Here is an 18,850-nt window from a genome sequence, read left to right on the forward strand (position 1 = left end):
TCCAATCCCCCCCTCCCCCCGCAAGCCACTGTCCCACCTCAAGTTGCTTTGCTTCTTCAAAGTGCCATGTTCCAGCCAGAGGGCAAGGTGGGACCCACCCTTATTCTTAAAAATCTTCATTCAGAATGGTTTGCCTGCATGCTTCCTGGTCCCAGGACCTACAAGACTCTGGGAGCAGGAATTCTCATCAACTCTAACCCTCCACAGTTCCGGAAGTTGAGGAGGGACCAATACCAGGGCCCCCTACAGCGGCCTGTCTTACACAAGATGAGAGAATGGCTCCCTTCACTTGCCCGTGTTTCCTTTCCCTAAACCAGACTCTTCTCCAGACCTAGCTTTGTTCTGAGATTCTTTGCGGACCACTCTCAATTCAAAAAACCTACACTATGGCCTCCCTGACGAGAAATCTGGGAGAGAAAAGGGCAGCTAGTTTCCTTCCTGAGACTCAGACCACTGTGTTTTCCTGCCACCAGTTACCTTTTTCTTCGGTCCATTTGTGTGCACGTAGACCAATTTGTCTTTTGCATGTGAGATGCCAAGGGCTCTTCCAATCACACTGTTGAGAAGGTTTTTGGGCTGTGGAAACTCTTTTAATAGGTCCCTAGAAGCTAAGAAAATAAGGACAAAAGCATTATAGTTGTGTTGTTTTGAAAACTCTGTGGGGTATGTTTCAAGGCAACCCTGGGCTGGATACTGAGGATGTTGGCTCGTGACCCCAAACCACCCAGGAGCATTTTAAAAAGGAGGGGCAAATGGCTTCAGGGTTTACAGGGGACAGTGGAGCTAGACCCACTGGACACTCATCTCCTTGTGAAAGAGAAGGGCCAATGCCCCAAACACCAGAGGGGAACCAGCCAGCATCCTCTTCTTCACCCAAGCTCCTGACTTCATACATCAGCTATAGAAGCCTACATGGCAGCAACCCCCCATAATCTGATGTCTGAAAGAAAGCACTAAACAGAAAAAACAAAACAAAACCAATCACACACATACAGGCACACACACATACACACACACACACACACACACTGCAGATCAAGACAGTGCAAGGCCCCTCCTAAAACAACAGATACACAGAAGGGAGGAATGGCTGCAGAGTCTGAACACCAGGCCGCAGTTCTCAATCACACCTCAGCACCCTGCAAAAGGCCTCCCCTTTCAGCCAGGGACACTGATTAGAGACCTCCAGAGCTGAGCCACAGGCATGAGCTGGTCCTCCCAGAAGTTCACTGCAGTGAACCAAGTGGAGGCAGGATGCATCAAACATCATGAGAGATACCTTACATTTGTTTACTTGCACTCTGGATCAATCTCAGAGCACAAACAGGTGAGATGTCCGCCTAGAGGCAGCTTGTGCCAAACACAGGACTTAGAGAGACCATGAAGAATCCTGCTGAGAGTGGCTGAAAACAGAAGGAAGAGTCCCAAAGCACAAGAGTGGACCTTCAAGAGATGCAGGGTCAGAGGAGATGGAAAGCTTTTTCATTCTCCACCCACAGCCTCTGGCTTATAATTCAGCACCAAAAGATATTTTTTGTAGGGCATGTGTGTGTGTGTGTGTATGCACCTGTGCACATCGATCATTAAGTCACGTGGGGAACATCTTCCCAGCCCTGCACATTGATCCCCGCAGGACACCTGAGAATGGCCGTGGTGTTGGGGAAACGCTCCTCCACAAGCTCTGCTGTAACTCTGCTGCCTTGGTTCAAACTGTTTCCCTGGAGCAGACTCCCCTGTCAACTGGCCAAGAGGGAAGATTCTGCCTGGCCCTATCTCCTTCTGAAGGATAACTCTTAAAACTACTGAGAATCAAGTAGCCAAGAAACAGTATGTAAGCAGACTCCAAGGGCTTCCACCCCACAGGAGGACCCAACTTTAAGTAGCCCACTAAACACACATATAATATAGATGTGCAGTGGTACCCACTCCAGCTCTATAGAGAGGCAGAGGCTAGCGCCCTCTGTCCATCCTTGATCAGCAGGGGTGCTCTGACTAGTTTCATTTCCTGCACTATTCAGAAGGCAAGCGCTGGGATCCACTTAGAGCAATCATTCTGTCTCTATTTCAGATCTTAAAGTCCCAGATGTATACTGAGCTTTCCCTTTTCCTTACAACGGGAAGGATGTGCTTACCCGTGATGCTCTAACCCTAGACCACCGACCTGGCAGGAACTGGACGTTCACCTGTTTTCCCCAGCTCCCTCGTGGTACGCACCTCTCACCTATTGTTGCCAGGTGCTGGCGCTCCAGTCCCAGACCTCTGCGCTTGGGGTACATGTGGACCTGAGCCACACTGAGCTTTAGAGCAGTTGGGCTGCGGCCCGCCACTGAATGGCTGTCTCAGCCATACCGAAGAGGGCCCGATCCCGGCCCGCGCCCCTAGCTCTGCCATCCCCAGGAGTCAAGGGCGTCGCAGCCTGGCTGCCTCCGCCACTGCCCTCACCGTTCACCATGCTTCCATCGCCTTCCCCAGGCTCGCCGGGGGCCGCCTCGGCCTCGGCGGCCTCCTGGGTGCGGTCGGGGCGGGAGCAGCCTGTCGAGAGGCCGCGCGGGCGTCCCTGTCGCCCGATGGCGCGGGGACCCGACGGCCGCAGGCGCGGAGAGACGCCGGCGGCCAGCGCCATGAGTCTCCAGGCGGTCGCCATCTCGCTCCCGCCCACCCCCGCGACTCCGGAGCCGGGCAGGGACCGGGCAGAAGGGCAGGAACGGGAGACTCGGGCACCGCGCGCCCCCTGCCGGACGGGCGGACCCGGGACCGAGCCGAGATCACACTCCAGCCGACCGGTGGGCCGAAATCACTCCCCTAGTAAATCCAAACCCACAAACTTCATCTGAAGGCCGGAAGAGAGAGTGGGGTTTTTCGGGAAACAGTACAGGCCTTCTTAGCTCAATGTCCACCCAAAGAAATGAGGTACAAGTTCCCTCTGGGTCCTACCCAGTGCTGGTAGATCGCTTCTACGTGCCCTGGCAAATCGGCTTGCACTCCAGCAGGCCGACTGTAAGACAGTGATCACTGCTAAGTTGGGGCACAGCCATCTCATTTAATGGCTTACAACTAGTGAAGAATCTGGAGCCAGGACAGGGAAGACTTCTTGAATATTAGCAAATCAGGCTGAATCTTCAGAGCAGGAGTCAAAGCTGAAAAATACCCGCTTCAGATCCTGTGCCCAAGAATTGAGCTGGTGCAGCAGTGCAAGTCTGAAGCTGCTGCTGTTCTGCACTTGTGTGAGAAAGCCAGAAGGGATTCTGCTTCCAAACCACTCTCCCAGGGTTCTAGCCAGGCTCATGCCTCTTCTGCCTCTTCTCGCACTGAGGAGCAGGCTTTTGGGTCAGGTGGGAATCAGACTGAATCTGCATGTTGGGGCAGTGACAGCAAGGGCCTCAAGGTCGCAGTCCCTTGGAAGGAGGCCTTTGTAAAACGTTAGCAGTGCAGTTGGAGGTAAGCTGGGGTGGGGGTGGGGGTTGTTTGTTTTATAATTCTAGATAAGATTCCCAGGATCCCCTCAAGAGCTTGTTGAAACGTTACTGGGAGCCACCCTCCACAGTTTCTTAGTCATTAGCTCTGGAGCGGGGTCCAAGACCTGTATTTTTAACGAGTTTCCAGGTAATAATGAGGTTGCCAGTCTGGGGTCACACTCAGAACCGCTGGCCTATGACAAGAACGTGGGATTTGAGTCCTAACACCTGGGCTCAGTTCCAAGTCTACCACTTGCCAGCTGTGAACCTTGGGCCATTTTATCACTGGGGAAAATGAGGACGAACCTGCTCTACTCACTTGGTATGGCTGTGATTAAGATAAAATGGGGATTTTGGAAGAGGGATTTGCAGAGTGCTCTGACAGAGATGCCTCTGCTCTCTGAGGTCTGAGACAACGGGGGACAGGGCCCTCGGCAGCAGATCCAGGGCAGAATGGGACAGCTGTAACTCCTGTGCCTCCCTCCCCTCCTCAGTGTTTAACCATAAAGCGGGAAAAGGGGAAGGTGGCCCTGGCACTGATGGTTGACCTCACAAAGGGACACCACCATCCGTGTCAAACACCTCTGACCCCACATGATCCATCTAGCAATGGCAAGACCCTTGGAGCAGAAAATGATGCTATATCAGAGCTCTGAATGTGGGCAAGTGGCACTTTAATTTGCCAAAAGCTAAGGCATCCACCCAGCTTCAGTAGTAGTTTTCAAGGATTGCTGACAGCCCCAATTCCCTCAAAGGAATCCAGAAGCTTAGCAAGTCAGGGAGTGGTGACAGCAGCTGAGGCCAAATTTTGAAAACTGTGGTATCTGAAAGCTGAAGGAGGTAACAGCCTAGACCTCACCTGGAAAGTAGGGCCTGGGCCCATCCTGTATTTTAGGAAGCCCTCAGAATAGCACTCTGCTCTGACAGTCACTTAAGCTAAGGTTGAAATGCTATGATTTCATGGATTTGCTTCCAAAGGGCACAGAGTGGAAAGGAAGATCAGCCATGAGCTTGTTCATTGTTCAAGTCAAGTGATATGTACACAGGGATTCATCATACTGTTTTCTCTATTTTACAAAACATATCTCAAACAAATGTTTGAGATTTCATGTGAAAAAGAGAGTCAGGTGATGGATGCCAACCAACTAGTTCTTTCTCTGGTAAGCTCTCTGCCCTCTTTTCCTATTTCATTTTCTCCATCTGGGTTCTAATAGCTAGTGTCACCTTGAGCAAATATTTCACCTCCACAAACCTCACTGCCTTTTCCAAAACGAGGGCAACTCTTAGACCAGGTCTTGGAACCCCTCTGGTTCTGCGATCTCTCCGTTTGTCTAGAGCAGGGGTGGCCAAACTGTAATCTGCAGACCAAACCCACCCACTGCGTGTTGTTATAAATGAAGCTTTATTGGAACATAGCCATACTCACTCATTTCTATATTATCTATTACTCCTTTCGTCTATAATGGCAGAGTTAAGTAGCTGCATGAGAAACCATATGGCCTGCAAAGACTGGAACGTGTACTCTCTGACTTAAAGAAAGTTCGCCAACTCTGGCTTTAGAGGACCTTGAAGAAAATTAAACGGGGTTCAGGCATGCCCCGTTCCTTTCCACCAACATTAAGCCTTCTCTTCTACTGTCCATTCATTGGGGAGAGAAAGTTGACTCCTCTGCCTGTGAAAAAGGAGGGAAGTTCTGAAAAAAGGAAGGGTTTATTGGCTCAGAGATCTCTCCATCACTTCTGGATCAAGCACAACATCGGGTACTCAGAGTGCTAAATAGTGACATCTAGCAGCATGCACTTAAGGTTAAAAATCTGCTGAATACGCAGGAGGGGGATTTGAAGATTTTAAACTTTGGCGGCCCCAGGAAAAAGCAACAGGAGGAAGCCCAAGACAGCCTGTACTTCAGGCAGACCAGAGAACTTCTGGAGGGAAAGCAGAGGGGCCACTGACATCTGTAAAAACCAGAGTCAACGTTCTGTCCACCTAGTCAGAGTTTGACATTTTATGGACAGTCAAAATGGCAAGAAATGGTCCATCGGTTTGGCAACAAGAAAGGTAAGGGGACCTACAGGGGCTAGGGGACCACCCTGACCACCTTACCCATTCGCACAGCTTTCCCATCAAGGTATGTAAAGCCACAAGGTCCCCTGAGGCATACCACCACACCAAGAGGTGACACGTCTACACCAGGGAATGGACAGGACCAGTGGTCTCCAGGATCCTGCCAGAAGGTGAGTTATTCCATGTCACTTCCCAGAGCTCTACATTTCAGATCTGTGTGGGTGGGAAAGATTCCCAGGGGAGGGGACGGGGCAAGTTTCTTAACTTATTCACCCTTGACTTTGGAACAAGGCCTTATAAGAGGTTAGTGGTCGAGTCAGGGGTAGATCGGGAAAGGAGGTGATATTTTTTTTCCAATTTCAAATCTGACTCGGATGGGCACTGTAACCTCTTTCAGTGGCCACCATTTTTTGAGCACTATTCTCCCATTTGAACACCAGAAAGACTGTTTCTGCCCCGCACTTCCTTCTTCAGGACAGAGGTACCAGCAAAGCCTCTAGGGAATCAGAGAGCACGGCAGAAAGGTCCAGGAGTCACGTGGACTAAGGGGTTGTTGCTCCCGTCACAAAGGAGCAGAGGCAAGGACGCTTTATTGCTTAAAAAAAAGAGAGAAAGGGAAGGCAAAGATGCACACACCCAGATGCCTTCTGGAGACGCAGCTGTGAGAAGACAGTCAGGCTCGGGGGTGGGGGATGTCCGTTCCTCCGGGGCCGACAGTACAGGGCCTGTTGGGCTGCACCACGGGGAGCAGCTGCTGCTCCCAAGAGCAGTGGCCTTCTCCTCTGCATGTGCTCCAGGAGGCACTGCCTAGTCATGCTGCCTGGTTAATCCCGACTAACCATCTGTAAGCTTAGCCAAAGCACATCTGACACTCTCAGAGCCACTCACCTGCCATGTTGGAAATGTTAACGTTCAGCCTTTTCGAGTTACAGGGCATTTTAAGAAAGAAAGAAAAAAGGGCAATCAACTCTTGTTTTGGCAACGGTAGGGGGTGGCATTTCTTTAATACCTAAGTCAAATGGTCAGAGGGGCCAGAAGGACTGATTTCTACACTGCTGTCTGGAGTCAGGGCCACGCAGCAGGGGGGCAGTGCGTGTGGAAACCGTGTGGACACACAGCAGCGTGCGCTGCAGAACCGGAGGTGCAGTGTGCTCCCCACACCCTTGCGAAGCTCTTGACCTTCAAAGCACTTTACAGACAGAGCCTCAAGTGGACATGCCGTCTTCACAGAAGGCAAAGACTCTAGGAGCTGTAATAGTGTTCTTCCACTAAAAACCTGAGGGAGCGGAGTGAACAGGCAGCCAATGGAGCTGGGAAGAGAGCTGTTGGGCCAGGAGCGCTGGTCTTAGCAGACCTGGAGAAGATTTAAGTCTGAGGGAAGAGAAGAGACACTCGCAGGCAGAGACGCTTCCCTGGGTCCTGTGGCCGGCCCTGCCCTGGGTCCCTGGGTGCCAGTGGGCTCTGAGGTGAGCAGTCACCTGTCTGGGGGCTCTGACATTCTCCCCAATCAAAGGGAGAGCCTACCTTGCCAAACAGCCCGAGAGACAGAGCTGAATGTCAGTAAAGTGCTTTGAGGTGCCGGAGGAGCTGGGATGGTGATCTGTCAGGTGTCCCTAAAGCCTCCAGATGGAGGGCACTGGGTCGAGCCGGGCTCTCTGCTCCGGCCCTGCTAAGAGCGCCCTGCATCTTCTGAGACCTGAGCCGAGACTGCCTAGAAGGTCCAAGCCCTCTGCATCTCCGCCCTGGAGCCAGACACCCAGGCTGAGCCTAGGCTTTATCCCTGGTCACACGAGGAGGCCCAGTGAGACAGTTAGGGTCTAAGCCAAGTGGCCAAGCATCATGAAATAACCCAGACCTTTCCAAATGATGTCTCCCTGAGGGCAGCAAGAGCTCTGCTAACCCCGCTCCTCCTCGCCCCCTTTCCCTGTGCCGCCCGCCTCCCCGCAGGCCCTGGACCCAGCTGGTGCTGGAGACACGGCTCCTCCCTTACCTCGAGAGATGGTCCCTCCAGGGGCAGGGTTGACACACATGGGTGGAAGACGGGGTGGGGGAAGTTTGCATTGACGCTGCCTGTGCTGGGCCCGATCTGGGGAAAGAGAGAGGGCATCAGGGTGACGAGGTCTCACCCCTCACCGCTACAGACCCCTGCAATGACTCACGCCAGAGCATCCAGGAGCTCTGGGCAACAGGACAGCACCTGGAACCAGTCACAGGTTCTGAGAAGCAGTGCCACCGATACCGCTCGGAGAGAAGGCAGTTGTTTGATAGATACAGATGAGATACACGACAGCCTCAGTTTCCCCTTGGCTCTCAAGGAAGCCTTCAAACTTCCCCAGTTCTTCTAGCTACCCTCCTTGAGTATAGGAGGGTAGGAGTATAATGCCCATCCCATAAGCTTCTCCACAGTCTCCTGGTACCAAGCACGTTGGCCAGGTTCTTCCACTTATGGAAACTATCCCTGCATCTGCGATAGGCTCCCCGCATGAGCCACCGGATCTCAAATTACTCTCTCTACAAACTGGGGAGAGAAGGGACTACTTGGCTGCTGGTGTCCTCCCCAAGAGCCAGTATCAGATCCACACTTTCTAGTCTTCTCTTTCTTGAAGTTAATGATTTACCATTCCAAATATTTCCATTCACTTGGAGACTAAATACTACCCATCAGTGACCTATAAAGTACATTTTTAGGAAGCTCCAAAATTTTGGTATACCTGTACTAAAATTAAAATGCTCCCTGAGCATTCCATGGGAAGCTGGAAATCTGTGGCTAAGGAAGGTGTAAGGTCTTTAAAACCACCTAAGTGGTGACGACATCAGAGAACACTGGTCTGGGGAGAAAGAGGCATGAGCTCTCTGCTCTCAGCCCCAGAGGAGCAGGGAGACACGGTCACACACACTCTACACACTTGAGAAACAGCCCACAGTGCAAAAATGATGCCCCTTTCTATCATGCAAATTAGCTCATACACGATTGGCAAATGTGGGGGAATGACATCAGCGAAACGTAAGGACCTTTGGTTCAAATCTAATTCTTCAAAGGCAAAGGAACTGAAAGGTGGGAGTGGAATGATCATTTTCAACAGGAAAAGAAAAAGCCCCTTCAGCTTTATTTTTTAAAAATTAAAGTCCAGTGCCTGTAGGGGATCGAGGTGGTAGACACACGGGTGCTCACTATACAATTGCTTCAACATTTCAGTAGTTCTGAAAGTTTTTTCATAATACCGTGTTAGGGGGAAGCACAGACTTGCACTCAGGGTCCCCTCCCCCACATTCCCAGCAGCACTCTCTGCTCCAGGGCAGCCCCGCGGGCTCAGGGCTCCACCTCCGCCGGCTGGCGCTGTCTCAGCAGCTGCCAGCTCTGCTCTCTTAGAAGGCTCCTCGTACATTTTCAGCATCACACTGGGCCGCCTGCCTCGGTGGGCCAAAGCTCCTTCCCAGTCGCCCATGACAGTTTTTGTCATATCCTGGTCATAAAGTTGCCAGTGTATTGCCTCAACTCTACTTCTGCCATAAGCCCTCTTAAAACATTATATATAGGTGTGTGATTTTGCGGAAAACATGGATGGTGTTACAGCAGAAACACTGTAACTTCTGGAACCAAGTGCCTAGGATCAAGGTTTATCTTGGAATTAATTCTAGCTCTGCCTTGAAGCTAAGGTTGTAAACGACCAGCTGAATCTCTCCTTTCCTGATTGAGGAAGGTCTTCATTCACATCCAAAGGTGCTGGCTTGGGAAAAAAAAGAATAAGTGATTTGATGATTATTTTATTCCATTAAGCGTTTCCAGTAACTGGGGGAAGGTTGTTACAATTCAACAACATCACAGGGCCCTCTTCTGACCACTGGAGCTGGAGGAAAATTGCACATTCTTGAGGTTGATATGGTATTTTTCAAAGTTGTGTGTGGACTGTAAAAGAAAGACTCACCTTGCTCTTTGTGGCCTGATGGCATTACAGCTGAGAGACAAGAAAACTGTTAAGATGCTGGCAAAGGTAATAACAGGTTAGTTACCAGGCACACAAGTTTTCTAGTTGGCAGACGTTGGCAGTCTGTTTAATTACATAATAGGAGAGATGGTAGCCACAAGACCCAGTAGGCCACTGTCCACAACGCTACAGGGAACTGCTAGGGCCATTACCTTCAGAACCATAAAAAGGCCCAGCCCACTGAGAATATAAACCCCTGAGTACCAGAAATCATCTCTGAAACACAACTATCTCCACCCTAGTGGCTTGTACACAGCAGGTGCTCAATTTTGCAGCCATACAGCACACTGCATACTGAAGCTAGGCCGTCACTCTCCAGAAAAACATGAGCTATACGGCTGTTACCCCAAAAAGATCAACTTACTCACATTTATCAAATGCCTGCCAACCCATGGCTAACGGCTTGGGACAGACTACAACCAAGAGCTTTTCGTATATCACCTCTATCTTCACTGCACCCCTAACGGTAGGGAAACAGGTAAGTTAACACCTTGTTAGTGTTAATGGGGACCAAACTGGAACCCTAGCCAGTTTGACTCAAGCTTTCTACCATGTTAACATTTTCTCTCAAGATTCATAATGCCCTAGGGAGCTCATAATTTCACCACGAGGAACAAAGAAACACAGAAAAACTCCCCAGGAGATAAAGAAGTGCTATACAACAATAAGTGTCACAAAGCTGGGTGTGCGTGTGCTAAGTCGCTCAATCACGTCCGACTCTTTGCGACCCCGTGGACTGTAGCCTGTCAGGCTTCTCTGTCCATGGGGTTTCCCAGGCAAGAATACTGGAGTGGGCTGCCATGCCCTTCTCTAGGGGATCTTCCCGACCCAGGAATCAAAACTGTGTCTCTTTCATCTCCTGCATTGGCAGGTGGGTTTTTTACCACTAGTGCCAACTGGGAAGCCCGTCATGACCAACTGTCAAGGTCATGATGCAAACCAAAAATGAGAGCCACATTCAGAAGACCGGAGAAGGCATTCAGCCTTACAGCCATGAAAAGATAGGTTTGCCTGAAGGAAAATATTCAAGTAAGTGACTCTTTCTGATAATGGTTTTCCTAGAGGCCTTCAAGCATAAGACAGCTCTTGGTAAAAATACTAAACTGTGTGGAAAGCAAGGCCCCAAATTCAGACTGTGTCTGATTATTATGTCCTCAAACTACTTAATACCATGGATTTGTGAATTTACCAGGTGTCAGGCACTGTTCTAAGCTCTTTATACATATTAACTCATCTGATCCTTAGAACAACCCTATGACCACTTAGATAGTGAAGAAGGAGGCACAGCGAGGCTTGGTCTCCACCCAAGCCTCCTCGGCCAGCGAGACACAGAAGTGCGATGTAAATCGGGCATTGGGGTCGGTAGCTTTGGCTCAAGTCAGGTTCTGCTGCCTCCCACTAAGATGAGTGCTAACAGTGTCACCCCTGATGGAAAACCTGTTGAACAAATCAATTTCCAGCTTAGAAAGTGAAGTCGAAAAGGCTAGAAAGGAAACTCTCTCACCTGGTACCATTTCCCTATCACAGTGAGGATGAGGACTCTAATTTTATTGGGCTGTCCATCTCTTAAAAGAAATCAGTACTGTTAATTCAGACACTCCCACCAGGAGAGAACCCATTTTCATCCAACTGTTAACAAGTGGGTGGACATCAACACCCGCTGATGAGGAGATAAACACAGAGCAATTAAATGTACTTAATTTTCAGCTCAAAATGTGCTTGCTGTCCACGCTCGAGTTCAGTGTTTTCCTATTAGACACAGTTAACCAACACAACGAGGAAGGCAAAAATTAGTTTTTTCATGAAGTATGAAAACGGAGTGGCTGAAAACAAACAAGGAGACAGGCAGAGGTGGCTCTGAGATCTGGAACATCCAGCCTCCTTTTGGCCCATTCAGTGGGCAACAGAGGGCACCACCTGGCCAAGGTTTTCCAGGCTTCCAGGGACACAAGTTGGAGAGGAGACACCACTGGGAGGATCTTTTTCATCAGCAGTTACGGATGGCCTGTTACGGTTCTCATTTATCTGTCAAATATGCTCAGATAGGAGGCTCATGGTCAGCTTCAATACAGGTAACAGACGTTTTACTCCTTACTCCCTTAAAGGAGAAAAGTCACGCTCCTGTCTAAGATATACAATGCCTTTGCGATCTGGTGCCTTGAATCTTCACCAGCTGCACCACTTCCTACAAGAAGCTCTTGAACACTGTCCTCTCACCCTGCCATGGCTCACCTCTGCTACTGCTTATGCAACTCTCTCACCCCAGCTGCTGGAGGGCACTGATTTCAAGTCTTGCAGCAATTTCTCTAACCACTAATATAAAAAAATGACTCAATCCACTTCCACCAGCTTTTACTGAAGTCTATTATGTGCAAAACGCTATGCCAAGTACCACGGATGATAAGAGATCAATAGGCCCTGGCTGCAGGGAGCTTCTAATCTAGTGAGGCAATGAGTAGTTCACACAGAGGATGCATGAGAAAGTACAGAGGTGGTGCTGAGGAAATCAGAAAGGAGAGAGATTGTCTTTGGTTGATAGAATTAAGAAAGGTTCACAGAGGAAATGGTGTAAAACACTGGCCTAGAGAAACAGTTGGATTTCACTAAGCGGTGAATATGCACCAGAGGGATTTTCACAGGCTTCACAGCTGCCCATCACAGGGAAGACAGGCCTGAGGCCACAAGTGCAGTCACAGCCTTACCTTTTCTGAATGAGTCCAGGCTGAACATTTCTGGCCAGGAGGGAAAGCTGGAATCCTAAGAAGAATGAGGGCCGAAAAAAAGCGGTTAACATTCTCGGTTCAGGAACCATAGAGCAGATTTCAGTAACACAGAGAGCACTGTCCAGAAAACAAGAAAAATGAAGCTCTTCACTAATTAGCCCCAACTGCTTTCAGTCTTAAGGATGGAAGGGGCACCTCCACTATTAAGTAATTACATGTCTTTGCTTCTAATTGAGAGCTTCCTTCTTTTCTCTGTCCTAAACTCCATGATTCCTCCTAAACAGAAGGGGATGATTTCATCATGAGAGACACGTATTTCCACCTCATCACAATACTTGCAGTTATCCTGGGACGTGTGGGAAGAAAGGAAATCCTACATGACCCCTTTTCTCATATGGCGTCAGGAAATGGGACTGATGATGGCCTTATGGACAAACTGGTGTACTGGGCTTTCAGAAAACCTAGTCAAGCCCCAAGGAATGGGACTTGACTGACAGTATCAAAGAGTGAGTCAAAACAAAAAGCTTTTCAAGGCAGAATCTCTATGAAATAACAAATGTTAAGTTGAAGTTCAACTGCTGGGCAAAAACTTTGCTGCATTTTGCTCATTAGTACATTTAACTAGGAATATACCTAGAGACTTAAAAACACACATGTACACAAAAGTAACAACTCTGGCTTAACAGTTTTGTTTTAAAAAACACTCCAACTCCACACTTACAGATTTTTTTTTTTTTGGCCACGCCACATTGGCATGTGGGATCTTAATTACCTGACCAGGGATCAAAACTGTGCCCCCTGCACTGGGAGTATGGAGTCTTAACCACTGGGCCGCTGAGGAAGTCCCCACAGTTTTTAATAGTGTACTACTCCTTGTCAGTGCAGTAACCCTATGTGGCATTAGTTTAAAAACATCTAACACATTTTAGCAAATCACGATGATTTGCAAATCCAACGTGACTGGGAGTCTAATGGCGCCTACACTCCTGCTCCTGCCTGCTATTCCCTCTCATTCTCAAATCGTGGGGGGGTGGGGGTGGAGGGCTGACCTGGGGACGAATCTTTCAGGTCCATAGCAGGTCTGCCCTGATGGCCTCCTCTCCCCCAGGGATGCCGGAAATTTCAGCCGATAGGATATGGTAGCTCAGAGAGAAAACTTCAATACAATATCAACAGTGATACAATTTACTTTAATCAGTTACATTCTATAGATTCTTTCTATCCAAATTAAAAGAAAAAAAGGTGGAATTTGAGATTCTGATTTTAAAGAAAATCTGAATATTATACAATCTAAAACATCTAAGTAATTGTTATTGAAGAATCAATACTTTCTTGCTAAGACGTTTTCAGTTAATTTGCTTGTAAGTAGACTTGGTTTTGCTTTCAAAAAGCCCCTGATCCTCTCCATGCCAACCAAGGCTCATATGACACTATCTTTTCCTGTATCAGTCTTAAAGAATATATATGATGAGATTCAAGATAGGATCTTTTAGAGATACTTTACAGAAAATTTCATAGAAATCTAAAAGAAAATCGACTTCCCTGTTATACAGTATTATGTTAGAAACCTTTGTGGTTTAGAGTTTCTCTTAAATAATCTAGAGAAAAGTAAAATAATATCATGTCAAGATTTCTTGCATAATGAAACACCACCTAACTCCAGACAGAGTTACTCTGAGATGGTTCAAGGATAGAGAGAGAGAATAATTTTAAATGATACCCTTCTTCCAAGACAGTCACAAATGGATTTAACACATGCCTTTTGCTTCACAGTGCGGCTGAGCAGGAGACCCACCACTGCTCTGTGTGCGTGGCTAGATGAACTTACCTTACAAGAGCAGTGACAGTCTCTGATTTTGTATCCTTTTCAACTGGAGCTGAATTCTCTCTTTGCTATTCCTCATCACGAGGCTGGGCCTCCTCCTGGGAAGTACAATGCTGGGTCACTAAAGTGATGGCCCCAACAGGGGAAGAAAGTTGCTCCGGACCATTGAAATTCATCTACTAACTCTAACACACAAGGACAAGTTTTGTTAGTGGCGTGAAACAAACATCGTACAAGTGGCCTCACTTCAGGACCAGCCATGACCCACTCTATACCCATCAAGTTGTGAGCTGTCCTATATCCGAACCTGTAAGATACCAAGAAATACAATGTCACGGTAAAGAAGGATGTACAGTCCTGATAGCATTTTCTGCAAGCCCAGAGCAAAACTTGCTTCAGTTTTGAGCTCAACTCCCCTATGACTATAATAGAAACCTATCTAAGGTAGATAAAGAAGCTCTTTCAGGTTGTGAAAACAACAAGACTGTTAAGTACCATTTCTATTGGTAAAAGTACCATTTACAAAGTACTACCACAGACTTTATCTCACTTAATCTGTTTCCCCTGAGACGGAAATGGAGGCAGATTTTCCCAGAGAAGTTTACACAACCTGCTCAGGATGCCGTAACTGCCTCAGGGCAGAATGCAAATCGCAGTTAAGGTACTGAGCTCCTAAGTTTTCTCTGCTTATACTATACTACTTACTTCCATGATGTCATGCTGTTGCCTACAAGGTCCATGGTTCATTCTTTGAAGACTGTTTTATACTGACATCTTCAAAGGTTGAAAGAGGCAAGAAGGTCCACCTGATAAACTTTGGACCACAATTCCACAAATTAAAACACTTTGAGAGTAAGTATCTTTTCAAGGTAAAGGGGCAATCTACACAGCAGAAAAAGCAACAAAGGATGTATTTTATGCACCTAAAACAGCTACATAGATAAAGAGCACTATGGAAATCCGAAATACTGTATCAGGGGGAAAAAAAAATCTCCCTCCTGGAAACTCCAAGACTTAAGTGTAAATTATAAGATGTAGTCAAGAACCACAATGACAGCGGAATTTTCGCCTTCAGAGAAACTGCAAGGGAAACCATCAAACAGTGTCTCATTTCGCTCTGACCAGTTCTGTTGCAACCAAAAACAGGTTGAGAATCTGCAACTGGCCATTTGCAGTCCACTTGCTACAGTGTATGACAAGCCCCTGTGGATGAGGATTGCAAAGTAGACAATCTCCGCCTTGCAAAATCATAATTAAGGTGACCAGTGTTGCTACACCAGGACTAGCCAGACAGCATGCTAACGCCATACTCCTGGCTTAGAGGTTCTGAGGACTCCTGGGACTCCAGTTCACTGCAAACAAAGGACCCAACATGCATTAGGTCTTCCCCTGCGAAATGGGGCAAGTCGCCACCAGCAAACAAAGAACATCTCACCCCTTGGCCTCCCCCAGTGACAAGGTCGGTGCAAAAGAGAGCAAATCAGGGGGGCCCGAATGCACCAGGCCTCCTTTTGGACGAACGGTCCAGGCGGCACAGGGGCAGACAAAGGTCCCAGGGCACTCCGGGCGCTTCCTCCAGGCCGTGCCTCGGGAAACAGAGCATCCCCTGAGGCGGAGGCGTCGTTGCGCCAATCGAGCGGCTTCTCTCGCGGTCCCCGCGGTGCCCCTGGCTACGAGGCCCGCCCTGGCGGACCGGTCTGGCCCCCGCCCCCGCCCCGGCTCCATGGCAACGGCAGGCCGAGGCCTGGCTGCTCAAGGCTCGGCCCGGCCGGCTTCCCGGGCAGGCCTAGGATGCCCGGCCTGCTCCTCGGGCCCGCCCGCTTCTCTGCCCCACTCTCAGCCAAGCCGGCGGTCGGACCCGGACCCCCTCCTCGCGCTGACCACCCCCGGCCGCAGGAAGCTCCTCGGGGGTGGGGGCACGAAAGGGGAGAATTAAAAGCCCAATTCACCTGTTGTTACAGATGTGAAACAAGCCTCGGTGCACCGCGCATGAGCCGCGGGCCCCCCCAACCACGGCCGGACTACAACTCCCACCAGCGGCGGCGCGGCCCCTTCCGGGTCCTGGGGCGGAAGTCCCGCCGGCTGCCGGCGCCCCGCGCCGCCCCCCCAACCCCGCCTTCCGCGCTCGACCCCCGCGTCTTCGCGGCTCTTGAGCAAGGTCCCCCTAGCCTGGGGCTCGCAGCAGCCGCCCAGGGCTCACGCCGCCGGGCGGCCAACCCGCGGCGAGACACCCCCACCCCCACCCTCACCCCCACCCCCGAAGCCGGGTCCAATGGCGGCCGGGCGAGGCGGGACTTCCGTCAGGGTAGAGCGAAGGGGCGGGCGTGCGGGGGGCTCTGGGGGCTCCGAGGGGGCGAGTGTGAGCTGCTCGGCTCTCACAGAGGCTTCGCCTCCGGGCTGTGAGAGCGGGAGGGCCTTCGGGTCGTCTGCGCGCCCGCTCCGCGCCTCCCGCTGCCAGTGAGCTCACAGGGCTCGAATCGGGGCTGAGCCGGGAACGAAATCCGTCCCGCTCGAGTCCTGGGCTCCCACCCGCCTTCCTCGCCGCGGCTCGTTGCCACGCCTCTTTTAGCTTCTCCATCTCTCCCTCGCCCCCCCGCCCCGATCTTGTTTCTTCAGGGAGATGATGAGAATTTCTGCCTCACGAGATTGTTACGAGGGTGAAATCTACGTGATGGCGCGTTGGAAATGGTACTCCGCTAGGGAAAGGACCAGGGGGCCCTTGCAGGTTGGAGTGCTGCTGGGTGGCTGTGAAGGTCACGCCCCCTCCCTCTCCGCCCTCACGGCTCAGAAGTGAGAGAGGGCCTTAAGCTCGGCTCCTCGAAGTGAGGCTCCTCCTGTGTGAGTTCAGTGAATTCCAGCTTCAAAAGGTGAGATCTCAGCAGGGGATCGCTCTGAAGCTGGGTCACCATTTTCAGCTGGAAGGACCTAAAATGTGCTTTTAAGATGTGGCCATATCCCGTTATTTTTGTCCAAACAGTTAAATTCAACAAGTATTTATTATTTATTACTTTCTCTCTACTTTGGACAGAAGGGTGAGGGAGGTGAGCATGGACCATCGTTCATTTAAATAATTGTTACCTGTTTTGAGCAGGGCGTGGTGCTCTGACGTGTGAGGATGATCCGTACATGAGTATTGATAGAAAGCAGTTGATAAGCAGGTGTAGAGGATACAAAGATCCTGCCCCCAAGGGGCTTAGGGCCTAGTAGAGAAGATGAAAATATGCGTCAAGCAAAAAGAAAATTAAAAATGCTGGGGAGGAAGTATAAAGTATTCCAGGATTAGGGAGAACCATGTGAGCAAAGGCATGCGGGCAGAACACAGAGCAAATCCTTAGAATATTCAGTAGTTTAGTGTGACCAGAGGGCTGGATATGTGAATGTTCTTTGGAGGAGATAGAGCAGAAAAAGTAAGAGTTAGGAATGCTACACTAGGATTTTTTAAACTTTTTTAAATTTTGTATTGGAGTATAGCCAATTAACAATGTTGTGATAGTTTCAGGTGAACAGCAAAAGGCCTCAGTCGTACATATACATGCATCCATTCTCCTACACTAGGATTTTTACTTTATTTTTAATCTATTTTTTTGTAAGACATTTTTACAGTTCTAAGTAGAAGAGTAGAATAACTGTTCTATTTTACGGACATTATTATGGAAGGGTGAGGATAGAGCCAGCTGGAAAAATACTAGCTAGGATACTAATTAGATGAGTGTAATGAGGGACTAAACTGTGCTCAGCAGTGAAAAAGACAAGAAAGATGAGAGGGTGATGGTAGAGCATCAGACTGGTCTCTGGCCACAGGAGTGTGGAGGGATGACTTTGAGGTTGTACCTAGGTGACTGGAGGGATTATGTTAATATGATTAAGTTGGAGGTGATAGATTCAGCCTCATTCAGATTGTGCTTGAAGTGCTGTTGAGAATGTTAAATGCCAAAGACATGGTGCCTGCTCCAGAGGATATTCTAGTCTGGAAGAGAGGATGAGAAAAGCATGCAAATAAGTCTTAAATCAAAAGCTAGAGGAAGCCCTGCAAGAGGTACAAGTGGAATGTTCTAAGCACTTTTCCTTATTGCACATTTTATGTTTGTAGTTTTTTCCCCTGAAGGTTTTTTCCTGTTCTTGAGACTTGGACTATTCTTAATGAATGGCTGTATCTGGTGAGGTTGATAAAATGACCCGTTTTGTATCAAGGTGAGTGCCAGTTAGTGTCTGTCTTTTCCCTCCCCCTACCCATATTTCACCTCTTACGTCCTAGTCACTGCCTAGTCTTATGCCCTTACCACTGCCTTACTTTCCTTATCACCGTCCAGTCCCTCGATTTCATTCTTTGCTAACTTCTCTGTCTATAAACTTCTCCACTTCTTCTGACAGTTTCCTACTTATCCTTCGCAGCCTTACTTTGAGCTGTTTATTCTTCCCTGTATAGTGGCCCTGTTGAGAATAGTGCTGCTGTGAACATTGGTGTACAAGTATTGGGACACCTGTCTGTTTTCATTTGTTTTGGGTGTATGCTAGGAATAGAATTGCAGCTTGTTTTTGTCTTCGTTTTTGGCCATGCCTCACAAGCTTAACGGGATGCAGGGATCTCAGTTTCCCTGCTAGGGATTGAACCTGGGCCAGGGCCATGGCTGTGAAAGCATCAAATCCTGACGACTAGCCCACCGGGGAACTCCCAACTTTGCTTATTTTTAAAAGACAATTAAAATCATGAAACGCTCTTACCATTCTTCCTTCAAGTATTGGTAAGATTTGTTTCCTCTTTCCATCTGTATCTCTGCTTAGATGTTCTCAGAGACA

At 49.0% G+C, this 18,850-nt stretch overlaps 1 protein-coding gene across 38 annotated transcripts in view; it reads right to left on the bottom strand.

Annotated features, from left to right (window-relative positions):
• The window catches only part of DHX30 (DExH-box helicase 30), a 28,392-nt gene extending 12,343 nt beyond the window's left edge, over nucleotides 1–16,049 (bottom strand). For 2 of the 38 annotated variants that reach the window (XM_081525801.1, XM_081525784.1), the window contains exons 1-6: nucleotides 16,003–16,049; nucleotides 14,057–14,151; nucleotides 12,208–12,262; nucleotides 7,510–7,605; nucleotides 6,408–6,436; nucleotides 478–608 (exon numbers count right to left, since the gene is read on the bottom strand). In XM_081525801.1, the coding sequence (XP_081381927.1) occupies nucleotides 478–608; nucleotides 6,408–6,436; nucleotides 7,510–7,580 (231 nt within the window). In that variant the 5' untranslated portion in view covers nucleotides 7,581–7,605; nucleotides 12,208–12,262; nucleotides 14,057–14,151; nucleotides 16,003–16,049. Of the gene's footprint in view, nucleotides 1–477; nucleotides 609–2,214; nucleotides 2,671–4,881; nucleotides 5,149–6,407; nucleotides 6,874–7,475; nucleotides 7,606–12,207; nucleotides 12,263–13,277; nucleotides 13,385–14,056; nucleotides 15,406–15,488; nucleotides 15,779–16,002 lie in introns of those variants that run through there. The other 36 variants (XM_081525800.1, XM_081525781.1, XM_081525798.1 and 33 more) reach the window with 32 other exon arrangements.
• Between the last annotated feature and the right edge of the window lie 2,801 nt (nucleotides 16,050–18,850).

The sequence above is a fragment of the Giraffa tippelskirchi genome, chromosome 9 (assembly GCF_054371585.1).
Source record: "Giraffa tippelskirchi isolate mGirTip1 chromosome 9, T2T-mGirTip1v1.2.pri, whole genome shotgun sequence".
Lineage (NCBI taxonomy): Eukaryota > Metazoa > Chordata > Mammalia > Artiodactyla > Giraffidae > Giraffa > Giraffa tippelskirchi.